Source organism: Octodon degus, unplaced genomic scaffold, assembly GCF_000260255.1.
Source record: "Octodon degus isolate 3935 unplaced genomic scaffold, OctDeg1.0 scaffold00073, whole genome shotgun sequence".
Taxonomy (NCBI): Eukaryota; Metazoa; Chordata; class Mammalia; order Rodentia; family Octodontidae; genus Octodon; species Octodon degus.
Window position 1 is genome coordinate 9,703,594 of NW_004524649.1, and position 24,116 is coordinate 9,727,709.

The 24,116-nt window shown below is 36.9% G+C and overlaps 1 protein-coding gene across 1 annotated transcript in view; it reads right to left on the reverse strand.

Annotated features, from left to right (window-relative positions):
• Positions 1 to 24,116, reverse strand: part of Macrod2 (MACRO domain containing 2) — a 1,506,514-nt gene that overhangs the window by 81,214 nt on the left and 1,401,184 nt on the right. The window contains exon 13 of the mRNA XM_023720132.1: positions 15,018 to 15,095. Coding sequence (XP_023575900.1) covers positions 15,018 to 15,095 — 78 coding nt within the window. The remainder of the gene's footprint in view (positions 1 to 15,017; positions 15,096 to 24,116) is intronic.

Genomic DNA, 24,116 nt, shown 5'->3' on the forward strand with positions numbered 1-24,116 from the left:
AGAGAGAGAGAGAGAGAGAGAGAGAGAGAGAGAGAGAGAGAGATTGGGGTATCCAGTATCCAGATAACTTGGCAAAAAAGAAAACCTCTTTATTGATTGTAGTAATTAGTATTGAGCTTATCAGTGTTTTGGACAAGGGTGGCCACAGCCTGGAAGTTCTGACACTTAAGAATAATTTTTGGACTATGTGGATTCACTACATGTAATTTCCTTGTAAGGTACAGATATTTTCCATATTACAGACTCCAAGAAAACATTAGAACCCTACTGGGAACTGCCTTCTTTCTTTAACAGTGCACAAGAAACTTGAGAAATATGATCACACAGCAATAGAATACAGTCACAGCTTAACTGTTCTCTTAGGACTGCTACTGAATGCAGGAGAGATCAGGAGAGAACTCAGCCAACTCTTGGTTACCTCGAGGCTGATTATCTGGTAGCATCTTTTCCTCTACACCCCCTGGGTTCTCTCTCTCCCCTCCCCTGTTGAGTTCTGAACATTTAAGTGCTCATTAAGAAAGGAAATGGAAATCTGTCCATTTTGCCTCATACTAATGAAACATTTTTTTTTTTAATGAAACATTTTTGAGCTGAGGATATTTAACTGTTGAGATCAAAAGCAAACATTTCAGAACTATGAGGCATCAGAGGCACACAGAGCTTGGGCTCTTTGCCTGGGTACGCCTCTCCAATGGATGGCACCAATGTCTCAGTTGGTCTCTGCTCTTCCTGGAAGAGAATTATGTTTCCCACTCTGAAATCATACGGCCTGTAGTGGCCTCTCTGGAACAAAGGTGTGATCTCACCTCATCGGCGCTAGGCCTGTGCACGTGACTTGGTTTACAAATGAGCCCTGGCTCTGATTGATGTGTGCTGCATCTGAACAGAAGCGTAAGACCCCTGTCCATTTCCTCTGGACCCCTTGCTCCTAATGGACCCTGATCCTCTATCCTAGGTCTTGGAATGAAATCTTGCAGAGCAAAGCCACCAGCAGGGCCCAGCATGGGCATGACAAACCTTAGCTGTTGAAAGCCAATGAGACTTTGGGTTGATTTATTACTGTAGCACTGCTGACTTGTATAACCCTTCATCCTGTGCTTTTCTCTAAGATACAGCTATTCTTAAACCACCCACTATAGCACTTTCCTAGATTTATTCTCTGTGAGTATGATACAGACAAGAAATACAATTTTCTTATGACAACCATTTCTTCTGAGTTCAATTTTGGCTGAAAGGATTTGATAAAATGATTAAGACTGAAGCATATTTATCTACCTGATCATTGAAGCTAAAATTTCACAGTTCAGTGAAACCCTAGTTTTGTTTAGGGATTCTGCAAAATGTTTGTCTTTCTCTACATTCTGTTTCCTCTTCTAATTCAGTGTGCATCACTGTCTCTTGGATCTGTCATTTTCTTCTCTTGTAATCTGTTCTGTGATTTGTCAACAGAAAGGCCATTTAAAACATGGATTGGATCAAGAGCTTTCCTTTGTTGATAATCTTGTTCCTCATCATTATTCCTTACTGCTTCATCAATTAGGATTACTTAGTAGCTTATAAAAAGTCCAGAATTTAGGTTTTATTCCAGACCTGGAGAACTACAGCCTACTTTACACCAAGCTACTACAGGAGGTAAGTATATCTGAAATTCTTTACTTCCCCTCAGGAAAACCAGACATTGCCCAGACTCATTGCATTTATTATCTCTCATCATTACCATATTGTGGTCTTCATTCTGGTTTTAAAATTCATTACTAGTTCTAACTATAAAGGCCTTTTCACATTTCCTGGGTGTGTCCTTATTGTGCATTTAAATATTTAAAGTTTACTTTCCATGTAATGAAACACAGAAATCAACAGTACGTTTGAGCATGCTTCACCTCTATCTTCATTTGTCATCACCACACAGATCAAGAGTATATCTAACATCGGTGTCTAACATCGCTGCGAACCTCTCCAGTAGGTAACTGTCTTGTCTGTATTTGAAATCCATATACATAGAGCATTTGTATCTTACTTTTTGAATACATTTTGTCTGTGAGATCTGCTACCTGGACATCTTGTCATTTTCTTCATTGATATATACTGTGCAACTGTCTGAGTGTGTTATGCCTTTTGAAAAGGAATTGTTCTTAATGTGTATTTATTATCAGTAATACTGGTGAAAACGCTCTTGTACATGCCCTTTGGTGGGATAGGTCTGCTCATATCAGTTGAGTATGAAATCAGAAGTGCAATTGCTACTATTATGGGAACAAATTATTTAACTTTACTACACCCAGCAAGGCAATGTGCTAAAGAATTTGTTTTATGTGACATTTCTACCAGAAATGTATAAGAATTCCATTTGTTCCTTTTATTTTTTTTAGAGGATATTATGCTATTCCTCATCACAAAATGATTTAATATGCAGCAATAAGTGCTGCAAAATCTTTGTACCAAAATCACTTTCCATCCTTATCACCTGTGGCCCTACACAGAGTGAAAACAGCCACACTAGCCGCCTCTTAGTCCACAGTGCACCACCTGCCACTAAGGGGTAGATTTTTCTGGTGCTGGGAGTAGATTTTAAATAAGATACAGTGGTTGTCCTGAAATGCACAGAATTGTAAGAACACAGATATTAAATACTGCCTAGAAAAATGTGAAAGAGCTCCAACATTATTTTTAAATCATTTCTAGCAGGTTTATAGACTATAGGAAGTGGGCTGGAATAAATAATAGATTGGATAGAGAAATCAAGGCCAAAACACCCAGTAAACTAGGTGAAATAAGATGAAATTTAATAAGAATAAATAGAAAATTCCAAAATCAAGCTTATAAAATCAAAATGAAGAAATGTGGTGCGAAGTCATCAGCCTCACCTCTGATAAAAACAGAACCCTGGGTTTTGCATTGCAGATCTCCAGATAAAGGCTGGATGGTCACCAGGGTGGCTGGATGGGAAAAGCTATTCTGTTATGAATCAGATAGAGTAAAGGGTACATTTCCACTTTGTTTCCTGCCAAACATTTCGATAACGACTCCCAGCTATTCAAACAAAGAGGGGATTTAAAAGCTGAAACATTATATAAGGGAATTACGCTCCAGCAAAAATACTTTTGCAAAGATATGCTCAGAAAAACACAAACATAAGACATACCATTGTGTTTGAAATAAAATATAAGGTCTGATGAATAAGGAAATAAGGAAATAAAAAGATGGATTAGAGAACAGGAAATTGCCTGCTAGAATAAAAGGAATCTCCAGAAGTAAAAGTGCAAAGACAGTACTAAAATCTGTGACGGATGTCATAAGAGACAATAAGCATCATAAATAAATAAATTTAATGTTTCAGATATGCAAATCCTTGAGTTACAATATACTAAGAAAGCAAAGAGGTAGTGAGAAAAGAAATATGAAATGATGATGCAGAAAACAGAAAATACACATTGTAGTTTAAAAGGGCACTAGAGGAGAGAGTATGATTTCTGTATTGAAAATTGCACACAGGTGCTCTCCCTGTCAACAGAACTGATCATTTTTACAACTTTATGAAGCTTCTTGTTCATTCATCCATTCACTTTTTTCCTCAGTACAATTAAATATCATTCTATCTGTGTGTGTTCTCTTACTAGATCATGGATATTGTGAAAGTGGTTTTGTTTCATTCATACTTCTTGCCCAAAACCTATTGATGAGGTGCAACCATAATTGTTTATTTAACTTGCTTCCTATCATATCAAAGGCTATAATCATTAGGGAGAGTAACTTCCTTTTTGTTCGTCCTTTAATAACAAAGTGAATTTTGAGGTGGCACCCAAGGCTGTTAACCACACCAGGGTTTCTGTGACTGTAGGCCAGACACTTCACTTTGTGCTGTTGAGACTCCATATGCGGTGTTACTGCAAAAGCCCTAGTTTGGATGTACAGATAACTAGGTGTTGTGTGCAAATTACAACCTATTTGGGCCTCAGTTTCATTGTCTATGGGGAAGATAAAGGGTGTGACCCTAGATAATTTCCTGGGTTTCTCTATCTTCCAGTAAAGTTTCCAGTTGCATTAATGTTTGTTACTGGGAGGGTGATACTGGGAATGAATCTTCACTGTATGGTGAAACTCATCCCTTCTATTCATGTGGGACAGAGACCATCACCCCTACTCATCGCGAGGGTCCCTGCTAGGACCTGTAACTTTTTCTCTGTAATCTAGCTTTGTCTGCACGAGGTAGAGAGCTATCAGGGCAGTCAGCAACTAGGTGCATCCACTCCACATTCCTGTGGACCCTACTGCTGCACTTGATAAACTGTCAGAAAAATTCAATCAGGAGTGGGAAGATCACAATTCAACAGGGCCTGGGGCACTGCTGATAAGCTGGGACAGCTTGAGGTGGCACCTGAGGCTGTTGATGCACACCAGGGTTTCTGTGACTATAGGCCAGGCACTTCACTTTGAAGATGAAAGGCCATTTCAAAGCATTTTGGGACTATTTCTCTCTCCTACCCTGTGTACTTGTCTCTATTTCTGATCTGCTTCACCTGTGGGCTTCACATATTTGGGCAATCATGCCTTGAAATAGAAATACATCTATTTTCTTCTCCATTTTTCTAACATAAAGTTAGTAACAACTGGAGGGAAGAAATAAGGTGCCTACATTAGAAATTCAAGAATGATGATGTTTTCTTATTTCCTAGCCAAGAGGGGATGTAGCCCATTGAGGACGTGGAGTGTGAAAGCTTTGTGTCCTGCGTGCAGGCTGGCTCTCTGTGCACTGTGACTGGATGATCTCCTGCCACCCTCTTCTCTTGGGTGCTCCTCCAAGTACACTTCTCTGTCTTGCTTTCTCAGCTCCTGCAGGCAAGCCTTCTGTTTGCCTCTTTATATTTGGTCTGGTTGAGTTCCCCTTCCCCCTGGTTCTCAAACCTAATCCCTCTTGGGGAAGGAAACAAAGGAACAAAAAGTCTATACATTTTATGTATATATCTTTTGTATATACATTCAATCATCCATACTAATGGAATTCAATTGTCCATACTAATGGGAGGGGACCATTAGGCAGATAATCCAAGAACCCATTCACTGTTCTTCAGAAATAGATCACTGGATTGTTTCTGAAGCCCCCGTAATTAAATTTGGCTCAAGATAATGCTTTAGCTTTAATTAATTTGCATAAAAATTGGTCTGGGACACCAGTCTGGAATTAAGCTTTTCTAGGGGCTAAACCTAAACTAATTTTGTAAATGGACTGTCTTTGAACAAAACATAGCAACAATATAGGTTTTATCATTTGAGGGTTTTTAAGACTTTTCTTATCATTTTAAGGTTTTCAGATTTTTCTAAGAATGAAGGTTTTAATTCTTGTTTTAAAGAGACAATGGAAATTGTGAATTTTTGTTAAGTTTTAAATTTAATTACTATTAATAATTATAATTTTAGATTTACCATGTCTAGGATATTCCAAGTTAAAAGCAAATATTAGACTAGGATTAATATGAATTTGATAAACTCTTAGACATTCTTGATTTTGGCCCAGCAATAATTTTCTAATTGTAAATTATTTCCAAAATTATTTTTTCTTGTCATTGAAAATAAATACAAATTCCTTATAGATACACTGAAGAATGAATGCAAATGTTGAGAATTATGGGTAATTTTTATTGCCAATGAATAGCCTCATAATGTGCTCAATTGCCATCATTTTCTTGTGAGCATGTATGTATTATAAAATATATAGATATACATGTACATACTCATGCATACACACTAATTTCTGTGTTCTGTGCCTTTTATTTGTATATACATACAACTGCAGGTAGGTACACAAATCTGCTTTGATTCCTTATTTCATATGCTTATGAGCATCATATACTATCATTAGAATCTTCTCAAAAATCTTATTTTGAAAAAGGTGATTTATATGATCTGAAGACAAGCCAGAAATCTCATTTTGAAAAGATTCATAATAGTGCATATTATGAATGAATTCTGTGATGTTTCCAAGCATGTGTGTGTGTGTGTGTGTGCGCGCGCAAGTATGCATGTGTGAGCATGCATGCATTAAAACAATGTTGCACTGAACAGTTTTATGAATGAATGTTTAGAATAAATTTCTGAATCATAATTTCTCCATCAAAGTATGATGTTTTAATTTTTTTAAAAAATGTATTTGGTACAGGGTCTCACTGTGCAGTTTGGACTCATAGTGATCCTCCTGTTTTCAGCCTCCCCAGCACTGGGATTACAGGTGTGCCCCACCATGCCCAGTCTCAGTGGCCTGCTCAGTGTTCCTGAGGGCATGGCTGGCACAGCATGTGGTGTCAGGAATCCAATGCTTTGCCCCTGCACTTGCCTAAGCAGGTGCCTAGTTGAGCTGCCTCGCTGGCCCTGACATTTTACTTCTATTAAGTTCTGCCATAATTCTTGCTGAAAAATTTTTAATTCTCTCATTTATAGAGTTTGATATTTGGAAACTCTGTTCACACCAGTGTTTTGTATTTTCTGTTATCCAAAAGGTAAACATATTTCATGTTTTATTTTTCATTTTCTTAAGCAATAAAAGTATAATGTCATCTTTCTTTTTTATTTCTACTTATTATAGTTCTTTTGGAAACAGTTAAGTAACTGAATCGTTTGTTCATTTTTTTCTTGTTTGTTTTTTTCCTGTTGCAGTATGAGATATGCTTTTCCATTAAGAAAATTAAGTGTTTGTCATTTTGGTTAGAATATTTTTGACAGTAGCTTTTTATTAGAATTTGATTATAGCCTTTATCATGTCATAATTTATAAACACACACATATGTATTAAAGATATACATATCTGTGTCTATATTTTATAACATACACATGCCATGACAGGTGCGTGAAAACCAACTTACTTTTTGTTTAAAAATGTTAGACTATTTTTCTTTTTCTTTTCTTTTCTTTTTTTTTTTTTTCCTGTGTCTTAGGGAAGAGTCTACAGGGTGTTCAGGGTCTCACTACTAGATCGGACTGTATACAGCCTCCCAAGAGCTGGCATTAGAGGCGCATGCCACATGCCCAGTCTCAATGGCCATCTCAGTGCGCCCCGGGGGCAGGGCCAGCACAGCAGGCCTGGGGATCAAACCCTGCCCCTGTGCCTGTTGGCAGGTGCTTTAATCCCCTGAGCTATTTGGCTGGCCCTAGACTATTTTTCAAGCACATAGGTTAATAACAAAAGTATAGCAATATATCACTGACTTCCTCTGCTGCCTCCCAATTGTCAATTTTATCCTTTGGGCGGTACGTTTGTTATAGTTGTTGAATCCACATTGGCATTATTACACACATTTCAAAGTTCACATGAGGGTTGAGTCTTGGTGCTATAAATTCTATACTCTGAGAAATGTGTGACATATATTCACAATTATAATATCTTACAGAGTAGTATCACTTCCCTGAAATTTTTCTCCTAGAAACTATGGATATTTTTACTATATCTATAGTTTTACCTTTCTAGAATAACATGTAGCTAGAATTGTATAGTTCATAGCTTTTTCAAATTGGCTTCTTTCACTTAGGAATGCACATCTAAGTTTCTTTTGTCTTTTCATAGGTTTACAGCTCATTTCCTTTTAGTGTTGAATATTAACCACTGGTTCTTTTTCTTTAATATTTCATAGTTTCATTTTAATATTTAATCTTTGCTCCCTTTGGAATTTATGTTGTAAGGAATGAGGTTGGGATTCAGCTTATTTTTGCAAATGGTGAACTACTTGTTCTGAAGCCATTTATTGAATCATCTGTCTTTGAAATGTCAGCAGAGTATATAATGGGTCTGTTTCTAAGCTCCTTAGTCTGTTTCATTGATCAGACTGTCCATTCCAACAGCAGGACTATATTGTTAATCACATTTTTAAAACTTTCTATGTAACTCTCAGTCTATTTGTTCTGTCACGGCTGATAATACCGTATCTGTGAATTCTCCATTGCATCTCGAACAGATTTTTATCTGCATTGTATCTATTTCCATGTCATGCAATACCTAAGGACTACTATATTCAATCAGATATGTAACATTTTATCAATATGAAATAGCCATTGGATAGAATTCTGACTGGGTAAATTCTAAAGTAGTTTTGTATGTTCTTTTTTGATATTTATTTCCCACATATTTTTTTCTAACTTTATCTTTTTAAGCTTTGCAATCTTACTGTATTTAAATAAATCGGAATCATTTTTATACTTGGAATGTTTTCCAGTTATACTTACTGTCATAACCACTTACTTATCTGTCATCTTATTTGATATATTGTGTTTCTGCTACACTGGTACATTTTATTATTATTTATGTTATTGAATATACTTTCACGTTGAGTACAAATTTTAGGAGAAATTTAGAAAGTGATATGTCTTTCTTTAATTCAATTGTGATTTAATTCTATTTGTGACTATTGTATAAATCTTCAAGGATATTCCTGAAGCTAATTTGTATTGTTAGAATCTACCACACACTGTTAGAGTTTTAGTTTGTGAGTTGCTTTTATGAGTCAGCCTCACGTTCAACATTTCCTGCTCCCCAACATAAAAAATCTTTGTTTTGTCACCTTGCCACTGACAATTCCTGTTTTTTTGGAGGGTACCAGGAATCAAACTCAGGACCTCAAGCTTGCCTGAGGTCCTCCCCTACTGAACTAAATCCCCAGCCTCTAGTTCCTGCCTTTCAATTCCTGTTCATTCGCTTCCCTATGTCTTTCTTCCTCTTTTTACCATTTTATAAATTTGCAACAAATGAAAAGGAAAGTATACAAAATGATAGAGATGACTCATTTAAATAAGCAAAATCAAACACAAAAGCTGATATTCTGATAACTGCCAAACTGGAAGCCCCCCCACCGCCCCAATGCTCATTCTTGGTCAATGTCTACTTGGCAGTCACTGATGTTAACTGAGGGCTCTGAATGTCAGAATGATTACTACCCAGGCTTTATTCTTCAATCACCTAAGCATGATTCCTGAATGATACTTTTTCCCAGCATTTGGCTTTGATAGATATGTGTAGATGGTACCCAACTTGTGTTTGACTTTTGGTGGTAGGAAAGCTTAACTATACAGACATTCCGTCTTTTGCTCTCAGTACAATGTTCAATAAATTATATGAGATATTCGGCACTTTATTATAAAGCAAGTTTTGTGATAGATGATTTTGCCTGGCTTTAGGCTATCTACATGTTCTGAGCACACTTATAGCTAAACTGGGATAATCTATAGTGATTGGCTTGTTATTTAGACTTATGATTCAATTGGCTCGAATTTTGGCCTTAATCAAGGAGTATCTGTATATACTTTTATAATTTTTAGGGTTTAATCTTATATTTGAACTCATTTATGTTTTTGCATGTATTTGTAGTTTGTGGTTCCAAATGACACTTCCACTTCATCCTTATCTTTATTCTTTTCCATATCATTTGAAGTTTTTCTCTGATTGTTTTTCAGACTGTTTTCTTTATATCTGTATTGACTAAGTTGATCACGAAGTGCAAAGAAATATTTGTCTTTATGAAAATTATGAAAGTTCTAGGATATATGGGTCCACAGTTTCTTTGAATAATTAAAGATATTTTAGCTTTTTCTTCAAAATACTTTTGTCTCTTCCTCTCAACCCCACCTTCAGAGCTTTCATTTCATGTGTTTTGGAGCTAGAATTATCTCTTAAATGTTCCATAGTTCAATAATGCTACTCTCATTTTATTCAGTAGATTATTCTCTTTGTGCTTCAGTTTGGATGATTTCCATAACTACATATTGAATTCACTAATCTTCCTCAGTATCTAAGACATCATTACTCTTATTGATTGTAGTTTTTGTCTCAGGCACAGTGATCTCTAGAAACCCAACTTGGCCTTTTTAGATCTTTCATTTCATAAATTAACCTGATCAATACTTCTTGTAGCATAGTCAAAATATGGAATTCAGCTATAATAATTTTAACATGTTCTTTCATATTAATAATCTGTGCCATTTCTCAATTGACTTCTAATAATTGACTTTTTCTCTTCCTAGGTTCATATTTTTCCTGCTTCCTATCAAGAATTATGAAGGATCTGAGTTTTTTTTTCCTACTTGCAAATAACTTGCTAATTTGGGAAAAATATATTCAAATCAATAGCAGTAATCAGAATGTGTATGCCATTCCTGGAGCCCCAGTTCCACAGAGCAACCTGAGGGGCCAACACCCATCTGCACACTTAGTGGGTTTGAACATAGAGAATCCGAATCTCTTGTAGCAGACAGTAAGCATGTCTGTGCTTGATCTGGAGCAAACATGACTTCTGTCTTCTGTGGACGTAAGCAACCTTGCCCTTCCTAGTGAAGAGAGACACTTTCTTTGTCTTCAGATGTTGTTTGGTATAAGAACATTCTTGAAAAATTTAGTTACAAGAAAAGCAATCAGAACCTCTGCTCACAAGATGTGCAAACCATGAAAGAGACATGGAGAACTGTCTGCCAGTATTTCTTTGCATACCTGCTAATTTGGTTGTGGAGCGTTGGATAGATTGTTATTCATATATATATATATATATATATATATATATATTTTAGGGCTATAGGGTGTTCAGGGTCTCACTACTAGATCAGACTCCAGTGCTCTGCCTGTTTACAGTCACCCAAGAGCTGGGATTAGAGGTGTGCGCCACCATGCCCAGTCTCAAGTGCCATCTCAGTGCACCTCGGGGGTGGGGCTGGCAAGGCAGGCCCGGGGAATCAAACTCCAGGGCCCTGCACCTGCTTTGCAGGCACTTTAATCCACTGAGCTATTTGGCTGGCCCTCCGATATATATTCTTGAGCTTCCTTCTAGGACCCAGTTACATCACTCAGATACAGCTTGCACATTGAAAATCTTGTTTTTAAGGTATATATGGAGGGTCAGAATAGCCTTTAGTCTAGTGCTATTTTATTCTATCAGAGAAACAAAACTGTTCTAAGTTCTCTACGAATCTTCTGGTTTTCAGGTCTGGTTGGTGGGACCAGCCACTTCTCCTTGTTCCTGTATAAATTCAAGGGTTAGTCTCTCAGGTCTATCAGCAGTATTTACCTTGGCCTTGGTAGTGTCCTTTCCTGACTACCCAGCTTGCCCTCTGTGGGGAACTTTTTGCTCTACAGGACTCTGCCTCCACAATCTAGCAACTGAGTGCCCAGGTCTCTCACATGTGTGTAGGTCACAGAGTCCACTGGACTCGCCTAAGTCGTCCTCTCTGTGCCACAGCCTGCAGATTCTCTACAGGCAGTCAGCTGGATAGTCATAGGGCTCATTTTTCACTCCTACAGATTACTGAGACTTAGATAATTGCAGCATCAATTGCTACAATTTATGTGACAGTGGAAATTCTTCCAGTAAACACCATCATCAGGGTGTTTGTTTTATTATTATTATTTTTTTAAAATTTAGTTTTAAAGAGAATACAGGGGGCTGGGGAGATAGCTCAGTAGAATAAGCGCTTGCCTGACAAGCATAAGGGCCTGAGTTCAATCCCTGATTTCACACAAAAAAAAAAGAAAGAAAAAGAAAAGAAAAGAAAGAGAATACAGAATAGTAATATAAAACAAAAAAAAATTAGAAATGATGCAGAACTTCACCAAACAAAATAATATGAATTGAACAATGTTTGTTGTATTACATAGTGTTGTCTTCAGATTACTTGCTCAGAATACCAGATATATGCATGCAAAATTGGAAAGAGAAAGAAAAAAGAGTTATAAGAAGTTGAGAAGGGAAGAATAGGAATAAAATGAAGAAAGAAGACAAGAAAAATAGCTAACAAGAAAATTAAGCCTTTTTTCCCCCCTTGTATTGCATTGCTAGGGACTGCACCCAAGCCCTACATCCCTGGCCTTTAATTTTTTATTTTTTTAATCTTGAAACAGGATTACATTAAGTCACTAAATTGCCCAGTCTGACCTGGAATTTGATTTTGGCTTTACTTTGGAATATTTTAATACAATGTATATTTTATTCCTATAAGGCATTGGTATTATTATGGATTTGTATCATCCATATTCATTTAAACTTACCTAATAATCACCATTTAGTTTTTTCTTCCTTCCTTCCTCTGTCTTTGATCATCTACCTGGAATTAGTATCCTCCTACATGTACATCACTAGAGACCACTGGTGATGGCTTGTGCCTCTTTAGTTTGTTCTGAAATGTTTAAGTAAACCTGATTTCTGAAACACGTTCTTCTTTTGGGTTTAGAATTCTTGGTTGGCAGCTCTTCTGTGGTCTTATCATTTCTTTTCCATTCTATCTATTGAAAAACCAGTGATTATATAAGTGTTTGAAGACTGCTTTTCAGATGTTCTGTTTATCTCGGGCCTTCATCAGTTTTCGTATAATGGGCTTAGTTGTGGATTTAAGTTTTATTTATTCTGGTTTGAGTTCAAAGGGCTTTTGGAACATTTGGCCAGTATCTTTCATCAATGTAGGATATTTCTCACTATAATTTCTTCAAATACTGCCCTGGACAAATTCTCTTGCTCTTGTAGCTTGTGATAGATTTAACCATCATAACTTCAGTATGTTTTTTCTTTCTTTAGGGTTTTTATTTCTTTTCTTGTTGATTTTATTTTGGACATATTGTTTGATCCTCACATTTAGTTAATAAATTCTCTTTTGCCTGTGTCTAGTATGTTGTTAAGGCATACAATTGCTCATTGTGTTACTAATTTCAGTTATAGTATCTTTTATTTCTAGTTTTGCTTTTCTTATTTTTCAATATCCAGTTCCCAGATAAAATTTTTAATTTTATCTTTATTTCTTCAAACATACATAGTTGGAATAATTATTTTATACTTTGAGTTTATGACTCTTTTCAGCTTATGTGGGCTTACTCATCATTTTATATTTCATGGTACCATGTTTCCTCTTTCTTGGCTACTTTTTCATGTACATGCTAGACATTCTATTTTATGAATTATTAATAAAATGTGTTACTATATGGTTCTTTTCATCTAGTAAATATTTTAAGTGTGTTTATCTTAGGTGCCTGGGTGGCTAGCCAACCAAGCTGGACCACACTGAATTTGGGGTTGAGATGGCTTGTAGGCGGGCAGCAATCTTGCAGGAGTCAGATCTACTGCAGCTCATCCTTCCTTCTAAGATACATATCTTTAGGGTTTCAGTTCCAAACACAAGGAACTACAAGGAGCTTTTATTTTTTTCAGCAATGGTGCTCTAGACTTTTTTTTTTTTTTCTGAATTAGCAAATGATCTCAGGTTAAAACAATTTTGAATTCTGGCCTTACAAAACTAGATATTCCTTTTTTTAAAAAAAAAAGTTTAAAAAATAATCTTTTATTCATTGAGTTGGTACAGGGTCTCACTACATAGCTCAGACTCATAGTGATCCTCTTGTCTCAGCCTCCCCAGTGCTGGGATTACAGGCACAAGCCACCATGTCTGGTTTGGTTTCGGTGTTTGGCATGGTGCAGGGCCAGCACAGCATGGGATACCCAGAAATCGTACTCAGGTCCTTTACTTTTGCCAGGCAGGCACTTCAACTGCTGAGCTATCTCCCTAGCCCCAATAACTGGATATTCTTTACTCAGAATTTTTTTTTTTTCTGTATTTTAGGGAAGGGTCTACTGGGTGTTCAGGATCTCACTACTAGATCAGACTCATAGTGATCCTCCTATTTACAGCCTCCCAAGAGCTGGGATTACAGACATGTGTCAACACGCCCAGTCTCAATTGCTGTCTCAGTGCACCCTGAGGGTGGGGCTGGCATAGCAGGCCCTGGGATCAAACCCCCAATGCTTGTGCCTGCTTGCAGGCTCGTTAATCCACTGAGCTATTTGGCCAGCCCTCCTATTCAGAATTTAGACTAACAGTTCTTCATTATCTTGTTAGCTCTGTGATGCCTTAAAGTCTGTCTTTTTTCCTCCATATTTTCTATTTAATATATAGTCAAAATATGTTAAAAACAATATTATAAAAAACCAAAAACAATATTATATGTGTGTATAATATACAATAAACTATATATATATATATATATATATATATATATATATATATGTCTAGTTGTCTTTAGTGAGAAAATAGTCTAAACTATTTTAGTTTCTATTAAGGAGAAAAGTCTTATTTGCCTTTTATATAATACATATAATTATTCTAGCCTTTTCTTACATTTACTTAATCTTCTATAATATTTCAACTCTATTATTCTCAGACCTAAGCTTTGCCTTCCTTTCTCCATTGGATCCTTTGTACACGATCTTCAGTTAGTTTATTCAGAAAGTATATCTAGGTGGCATATTTTCTTAATCTTTGTATTACTGAGAAAATATTACTCTTGACTTCATGCATGAATGGAATGTCACTAAAAATAGAAGCTGTGTCCTTTAGAGTTCTGGAACTGTCACCTCGTTTTCTCCTGTAATTTAGTGGTGAAAGAAGGCAAAGGCCAGTCTGGCTTGTGATGCTGCTCATAACCTGAGTTTCCCTTTTTGTCTGTTTTTGGAGGCCTTCTTTATCCCTGACAGTCAGAAATGCCCTGAGGCTGGGTAGTTGTCTATTCGTATCTGAGCTTTCATTATCTTTGCTTATAAATACAATGTGCATCTTTGTGTATGGGGCAGAGGAACTGGTTTATATTAGGAAAGCTCTTTCCTATTATTTTTCTAAACATTGCTTCATTTCTGTTGGTTCTGTTCTCTCTTCTTGGAAGTCCAAGGATATGTAGATTTCATCTCCTGGGTTTATTCTTCAGATGACTTCCATTTATTCTCATTCTCCGTACACATTCATTTCATTACTTGTGAACTTGAAGCTTACAGAATCCAGGCAGGTAACAATAAGTAAAGTAAACAAAGCCAGCCAAGAACAAAAAGAATGCATGATGAGGCCGACAAGGGGAAGACCCCACCTAGAGATGGCACCTGGCACTCGGGTGGTACTCAGCACTTACAAATATTACCAGAATTCCATTTTCCAGGAAAAAGCTCAAATTTGATTTTTAAAAACAATGTAGTATTTCCTAATGAGGAAATAAAACATGAGAGAAAGATCTCACAACTTACCATTGGGCTGGTCTTGATCACACGCAGAGTCATCTGTTACTTCATTGTCTTTTGGAATACTGTCATCCTTTGCAGATTCTGGTAAGAAAGTAAAATTTGATCAGCTCTTTTTAACTGACAGAAAAGCAGCTTCCAACACTGGCATGATAGATTTGTTTGCGAGAGCCTGCACAAGCTACACAAAGGAAGAGGTGTAGTTGGGGGCGTCTTTTTGCAACAAAGAAAAAATATATATAAAGCAGGTTTCGCGCATCAGCGAAAGTTTTAGAATTGTGAGAAAGGATATGAAAGGAAGGCAAAAATAGAGACGATTAAAGAAATATCTAAATTTAACATTTTTAATGCTTCCGGGGCTGGGAGTTGTAGATACATGGGAGCCTTGAGAAAGAGACAGCACCTTGGAAATCCAGGGGTCATTAAGAGTGTCTTTCCTGGGTACCAGGACCGCCGAACAACTATGAGGGAACACAAGCCTGTTCTGGGCAATGCTGTTCTTCTTGTACTTCATTTAGTTATGAAATTAGAGTATGTGTATTTTTTGTTACAATGAATGTTATGCAGGAGATAATATGGCTAAAAGATTCCATGATGATGGGCTCTTTTTTCTGTATTTATTACACGGTCTTCACAGTCTCACTACACAGATTAGATTCATAGTGATTCACCTGTTTTCAGCCTCCCAAGCCCTGGGATTACAGGCACATGCCAACATGCCCAGTCTCAGTTACCATCTCAGTGTGACCTGGGGGCAGGGCTGGCACGGCAATTGAACCCCAGATCCAACCCTGGTGCCTGCATTTGCCTAAGCGGGCACCTTAATCCACTGAGCTATCTGGCCCACCCTTGATGATGAGCTCTTGTAAACTACAATTCTGAATGGTTCCAGGTCTCTCTGGAAGTTACTTTAGAAGGCATTAGAATAAACCTGTGAAGAGATCAACAAGAATACAGGAAATTTCACAAATATTAAGAGTCAACTACATGCCAGAAATTGTCTTGAATGCTGAGGAGCAACAGGGAGAAAACACTAAATCTTTGCCTTTATGGATGTTACAGCCTTGTAGATATGTTTTATGTAGAGTAAAAAGATGTCTAAAAGCCACTAGGTAATCTTGTTGGCATGTGACCAGGAGCCAGCTGGCTCTAGAAGACCTACATCTATGTAGCTAACAAATGGGTTTTCTATTGAGTGGGAAGCTCTCAGCTGAATGTGAACTTCCAAACAGAGCTGAAGCTGATGCAGTCTAACCCCAGTCATCCTTCTCTGCTTCCCTTTCCATCTTCCTTCTTTTCCTTCTCTTTCTCCTTTCCAAGGTTTGGGTGGATGTAAGAAAGTTTGTTCCTTCTGTGAGGCACAAGTACTATTTGATGGACAAGTGAGAAGCTTAATCGTTAACATACGATTCACATTTAATAACCAGTGAAGCAAGTGTACACCCAAAGTGTGTACTTTTAATTAACTGCAAATAATTCCCCTACAGCAAATGTTTAATTATCTGAACTGTTTCTTATTTCTTTCTGAGACTGACAATAAGTTTAAAAGTCAAAATTGGGAAGAAAAATGGAGCATGCACATATTTTCTAATCTGTTACCTCATTCAAATCATTTTAAACCAACTCCCACTAAAATATGCCCTTTTAGGTTCTGGAGCTAGCATGGATTGAAAAAAGTCCTTGAATTCTCCCCCCCCCCCACTAACATTGGAAAGAAACAGTGGTTGAAAACAATCTGCATTAGGCTAATGTGAAAGTTTTAGTTTTGTTTTTCAGAAAATGTTATTGGTGGGCTGGCCAAATAGCTTAGTGGATCAAAGCTCCTGCAAGTAGGCTCATGGGCCAGGGTTTGATCCCTGGGCCTGCTGGGCCAGCCCTGCCCCTGGGGTGTGCTGAGGTGGCGACTGAGACTGGGCATAGTGTTGCGCACCTGTAATCCCAGCACTTGCGAGGCTGTAAACAGCAGAATCATATGAGTCTGATCTAGTAGTGAAACTCTAAACACCCTGAAGACCCTTCCCTAAAATACAGAAAAAGAAAATATTATTGGATATGTAATTGTTCAACTCTCAGTTCTCTCAGCATCAGTATTTTAGGATTATGTGATCTTTTATAGGTATTTGGATTTTATTCCTTAACATTCAATAATACACATTTCTTATATTAACAGTATTTCTCTGCAAAAATATTACTTAAGTCATTCGAAAGGTCATTTACATTGAGTTTATGTGTTGATGAGTGATCAAATAATTCTCATAAGATGGTTGAAAACCCAATTACTGCCCTATTTATGTTACACCATCAAAATCTGAGTCTCCAGCAAATCAGAATACAATTAATTTCAATTTCCTCAGAGAGTTGCTTTAACATTACTAAAGCCTTTTCTGAGTTTATGTTCTCTGCATAATTTTTGTGCATAGTATATAATACATTTCATTGAAACCAAGATATTAACAATTTGTATTTCCAGTATTATTTAATGCTATCAAATAAACTATAGCACATTATAAATTCTAGGACATACCCTGACCTTCAGAAATAAAATATGTGAAAGAATATGCATATTAAAAATGTACTGTTTCAGTATGCTTATGTGTGCAAATATACATGTGATTATGTGCACAAATACACATGTGTTCTTGTTACAGCAAGGGTTTCACATGACCACTACTCATTACCAGTCCCACTCTGTCAGCTAAGTCTCTCCTCCACAATGGTTCTATCTCTACATTTGTCAGTAATGATAACATTCAAACATAACCAGGTGGCTATGATCGTTTCTGCTGAAGTTACTCTATTAAAAAGGATTGCTTGAATTTCCAGCCTCATAAAATTTAGCCAAGACTGGAATTGATCCTGTGTATTTTAATTCATGGATCCTATTAAATTATGCTTAGCTATGGGTTTGTAATGACAATGCAGCTCTTCTGTTTAGGAAGTAAGGGGGGTTGCACTGTGTATTTATATGAAATTATTATACATAATGACAGAAAGGAAATATACACAGTGGAGTGGTCTGAATGCCTGTGTCCCCTAAAATTCATATGCTAAAATCCTACCTTGCAAGGCACCGGCATTAGAGTTAGGCCCTTTGGAAGGTGAGTGGCTCATGAGGGTGGAACCCTCAGAAACACAATTAGTGCCCTCTGAAAGAAGGCACCTCACCTCTTCCTCACCTCTTCCTCACCTCTTCCTCCATGGAGGACATAAGAAAGGAGGCTCTGTGAACTAGAAAATGAGCCTTCAACAAACACTGAATTTGCTAGAACCTTCATTTTGGACTTCATAGAGCCACTGTAGTCCATTGGACTTCATGGACTTCCAGATCTGTGAGAAGTAAATGTATTTTCTTAAAAATTAATTAATTTGTACATGATATATATATATATATATATATATATATATATATATGATCACAATCATCATAGGGAATTTGTACCTGCACATGATTTATATTGATTAGAAGTATCTTTTATTTATAAGCTTCCCACTTTGTAGGATTTTGTCATTGCGATCTAAACAGAATAGGTCACCAGTATAAATGGTAACAAAAGAGCTTATTATATTAGTTCTTTAAGATACTGTGAAAAATATAGTTACAAATGCCAAATTCTTGTAGCACCTTAGGTTTTTATTTTATGTAGTTTTTAAAATTATCATTTGGTAATGTTAAAAATGGAAAATAGTTATCACCTAATTCTGAAATTCAGTCAATTTTTTATAGCAGAAAGTAGAATTAAATTTATATGCAGATTTTGACTTTCAAATACTGCAAGGTCAATGTCATATTTAAAGAAGTTTTTATAAAGGTAATATTAAATCAAATATTTAAGGTAAGAGTCTATACATAGATTTACTTTAAAGATTAACAAGAATAAAAAATACTTTCATAAATTGAAAATCTCATTGAAAGAAGGTTTAAAAGACCATTAAATATTTAAAACTCATTAACACAAAATGCCCATATAACAGGAATCACAGGACTGGGAAGATATCTCAGCAGCTTAAATGCCTGCCTGGCAAGCACAAAGTCCTGGTTCTGAGTTCGATCCCTAGTACAAAAAAAAAAAAAAAAAAAAAAAAAAAAAGGAACAGAAATTCCACAAGTAAGTCATGTAATGGAGTCCATATGTGGAATAGTATGGATTTAAGCTGTGATGATAAGTGACACTACTGAACTTTATTTAAACATACCTCAACTATAAATAAAAGTAAGTGTGTTTTTTTTTTTTTTTTTTTTCTTTCTTTCCTTTTTTTTTTTTTTTTTTTTTGTCCCCTTAGAATAAATGTTCTTAACTCCAGGGGATCCCTGGATATATTATAGGGATCTACCAACCCCTTTGAAAAAGACATAAAAATGCATTGATATAAGAATATGTTGGGGGCTGGAGGGATGGCTCAGTAGGATAAGCACTTGACTGGCAAACACAAGGATCTGAGTTCAATCCCCGGTTCCACCAAAAAAAAAAAAAAAAGTAAAAAGTAAAAAGAAGAAAAGTTCATTTTCTTTCTGGAAGGTGACAGTTTCTGTCACATTCTCATAGTGTTCCCTGACCCCAGCAAGGTTAAAAATAACTAAAAATTGATTTCCCAAAGCTTGTCACACTGCCATTCTACATAAGAGTTTTAGGACTGTTTTTGAGGAATTAGCTAGTAGACTTGATGCCCACTTCATGAAGTCATAAATGGTGGCAAATTTTGAAATCTTAAGGGATATTTCACTTGACAGAATAGCCAAAAAGACTAGGATGTGCACGATACATGAGGATGAGCTGACTGATAAAAAACTGAGCCAAAATTAGAGGCAAATATAAAGTGTAAAGCAACTCATGATTAACTGTCTCTGAAGATAATTTCATTCCAGGAAATCTATAAAATGTTTTTGGGAAGATTTGTAGCCCCAATGATTGTATAGAGTGGTGGCCCGCAATCATTTCAGTGTAGAAGTTCTAATGGGTTTGCATAAATAAATACTGTATACAAAAACCACACATTCAGTATTTCTTCTGTGGAACATGCAAATATCTACAGGTAAGCACTGGAGTTTGATGCAAAAGTTGCATGGAAATACAGTCACCTGGCTTTGCCTTGATTCTTGCAATCTTGTTTGTTTCTGCCAAGAAAATATTTATCCTAGACTGCTGTTTGGGAACTCTGGCTTATTATGTGAATCAACTGGGACTATGTAAATCTCCCAGCAACCAAACAGGATGTTCGTCCACAATAAGTCTACGCAGCTATTTAAAAGTCTCATGGAAATACTGTAGTGGGTATTTATTTATTTATTTATTTATTGTATTTTTAGTACAGTGTCTACAGGGTCTCACTATGCAGCTGGTACTCATAATGATCCTCCTGTTTTCACCTCCCAAGTGCTAGGATTACAGGTGTGCACCATCATGCCCAGTTTCACTGGCCATTTAGCCAGCCCCAGCAGGGGGTAAGGCTGGCACAGCATTCTGGGGATTGAACCCAGTCCCTGTATCTGCCTAAGCAGGTGCTTTAGTCTGGTGAGCTATCTGGCTGGCCCGGGTATTTCTTTATACAGGTGAATTATACCGTACAATACATTCCTACAGTTTTCACATTTTGATGATCTCAATTGTGTTTGGTCTCGGTGAAGTTGGATATACAAGGATGAACTATATTTACCTGATAAGTATCTGGATCCACAGACAGACATGGCTCTGGGTATCAGGAGGCACAACTGAGCTATAGTTGATCATCTGTCCTCATTATGCTCTCATTAACCCCCATTAAAAGGTAGCCAGTTATTCCCAGAGTTATAGAAACCTGGTACCAATTGCCTTTGGTTCAAAGTTGGGAAAAGTACCATCAAAGACAACCAGATCTGTTTCTATCACAAAATACATTACAATTTATGAACAGTAGACTTGAGAAAAGTAGCTGGAGCATTCTTGCCTTGGGGGTGAATATCTTCTACAGATTTTTATTAAAAATATGAACAAGTAAGATAATAAATCTTTGTGATGGAATGAATACTAGTTGAGGATCGAGATTCAGAATTTGGACTCTAAGCTTCACAACTCTACAGAAATCCATTTACTTTACACAATCTTAGCTTCTGCACATTTCTGCACCCTGTAATGGAGGGTGTTGATCTAAATAATTTCTCTAAGCTACCTAAAATGCTAATTAATCTATAGGTTGGACCAAATTCTCTCTTTGTTTCAGACAATGCCTCTGTAAGTGTTCCTGTTTTTCCTTATTGTCCATATATCCGAGTTGAATAGTTTTCTCTGAAATTTTTGCTGTCAACCTATAAAATAAAGGTTAACAGTGGGAGAAGTACTATAGCACAGTGACCAGGGCCGTGCCAGCCTTCTTGAATTCAGCCACTGGATGAATAAGCATCGCAATGTAAAACAGAGCATCTGGATGTGAAGCTGGGTTGGATCACAATGGAAAAAGAAATGCTTAATTACCCTTTCCATCAAGTTAATTTTTCCCTTTTGGCAATGTAAACAAAAGAAAATCTGCTCTTATTTCCATTTGTGTCTTGGCTGTTTCAGAAACCTTGACCTCCTTCTGACTCCTTTCTGGTCTTGCTTCCCTCCACCTTTTGAAGTGTCACACCGCAAACATCATTAAATAATCTGGTGAGGCCACATTGTGGAAAGCAGCTGCAGCTCTGGATGTAGGTGGGATTAGAATGCTGTCATATAGTGAGTCTGTATCAAGATCTCTATTGTCCAACATGATACCTATAGTTTATGATGCAGTGTATATCATTGTCTCTTGGTACATGCTGAAGTGTGGTTCCCTCTCAGACCTTCTCAGATGCCAAAATCTATAGATATTTAAAACAAATTATGTCTTGTAAAAAATAGTGTAGTATTTACATATAACCTATGCATATCTTTCTATATACTTTAATCTCTAGATAATATATAATACATAATACAATATATGTGCTATGCAACATGTTCTTGTACTTTTTAGTACCAGTGACAATAAAATCCTGAGCATATTCAGTACAAATGCAATTTCTGTTTCTTAATAGTTGATCCACAGTTGGACCTACAGATGCAGAATGTACAGATAAAGATGACTCGCTATACTTGAAAATTGCTGGGAGGGTTGATTTTTAAGTTTTCTTATGACAAAACCGAAATGGTATGTGACATAGTGCATTGCTAACTTGCTTGGTTTAGACATCCAACACTGTAGACATACACTATGATCTGGATATGTAATGCCCTTAACAGCTCGGGTATTCCAGGCTTGGCCCTCAGGGTGGTGGTGTTAGAAGTTGGGAAATGTAAGAGTTTGGAAGGAACAGGAAGCCTGAGGTCATGGGGTAGGGATTGGGGTCAAAAAGGCTGTAGGGCACTTCCTGTTCCTTCTTCTCCTTTTATACGGGGCCATGAGATAAATAGCCTTCCTCAAAATCATGCCAAGTGACATGTCTGAAGACTAAGATCAACATCTAGATCCTTTGCAGGAGTTATCAATGTTATGCGAACTTCAAAGACTGGGGTGACTTCTCGCTAACATCATTTGTTGTTCCCTTGTTACAGCTACCAGGATCCACCAACCCACCCAAATGAAAAAAAGAACAAAGGCCTCGTCATGGGTTCCCACTTTCCAATATGCTTTTTCTCTTTGTTTTATTTTCCCTCCAATTTTTCTCCAAGTCATTGCATATAATGATCCCACGGGGACTGCTTCTGAGCAGCCCATTTTTATGACATCCATCGCATGTTATTTTACTGTTGCCTCTTTAGTTGGATGTTTAGACTGCTGTCCAATATTCTGCTATTCTAAACAACTCTATGTTGTTGTACTGGCTATTCAAAGGCAAATTTCACTTCTCTCTTCTTTCCCAGACCACTCCTGTTTCTGAGATTGGGAGAGAGCTTAGACTAGAGCTAGAGTTACTGGAAACCATCTGTGGCAGCTAAGGTTCACAGCAATGTTCACCACCCATATCCCTGTGGACTACTCTGGAAATTGCAGCAGATGGCCCCAGTATATACGCTGCTTTTGGCAACTCTGATTAAGATTGTTTCGTTAGATGAATCCAAAGTACCCCGGAGTTTAATACAAGATTCCTGACCTCAAAGGACTCAGGAGATAATTGCTCAGTTTCCTCTCTTCAGGGAGATGATTCAGGAGTTATACTTTGGTGTAACTTTAGAGTCTGTGGTTCTTGCAAATTCATAGTTTAATTATAAGGTATATACCCTAAAGATCTCTAGAATATTTTTACAAGTGTTATTTTAAGGATTTTGGCATTTTTGTAGATGTATTTTTAAAAAACAGTCAGCTTCGCAATCACATCAAAATGTACAGCACTCAATAAACTTGTACCAGACCAAAGAACTTATAGAGAGTTAAAGAGGGGAACAGCCTGTTCATGCAGAATAAAATAAGTTCAGTGGATTTCATTTGCAAATGTTACCCTGGTGGTAGAAAAAGTGAGGTGACATATGGTATTACAGGAAATGGGGTGTATAGCAGTATTTGTATGATGAGGACAATGTTTTGCCTCATAAACTGAGAAAGATGTGTTAAAATATTGCAAATTTTTATCTTATGAGGGCTTTGGGAAGTATACTAAAGATTAACTTAAAGGCATTATTTTCTATTTCCAGGAGAATTTTATTTGAATTTGCTAATCAGAGGGTTTCACCATGAGTTCTAAAAATCATCATAGTATTGTTAATGCAATGAGCGTATTATTTGCCTGAATGTGTTACGCCCTGTGATTGTTTAGATGTGCCTGCCAAACCTCAATCAGTCATAGATGGGGCCTTTTCACAGGTGGCTGGATCAAAAATGTGGGATTGCTTCATGGTGCAATCCTAGGCTTTAGGATTAAAGGCAGGTGATTACTAAATCAGTCCACTTACTGGTTTGGCACCTGCCCTAATCCTGGTAGACTAGAAAGAATATGAAAGGGGAAGAAAGATTCTACTAAGGTCCCTTGCTTGCCTTGTTGACTTTTTCCTGCCCCAAACAGTTTCTTCTCTATGATGTCCCTCTGTAATGCCATCTTGCCTTGGAGCCAGCCAACTCTGAACTAAAACTGCTGCAAACTGTGACTTAAATAAACCTTTTCTCTTGTTCAAAAATCTATCT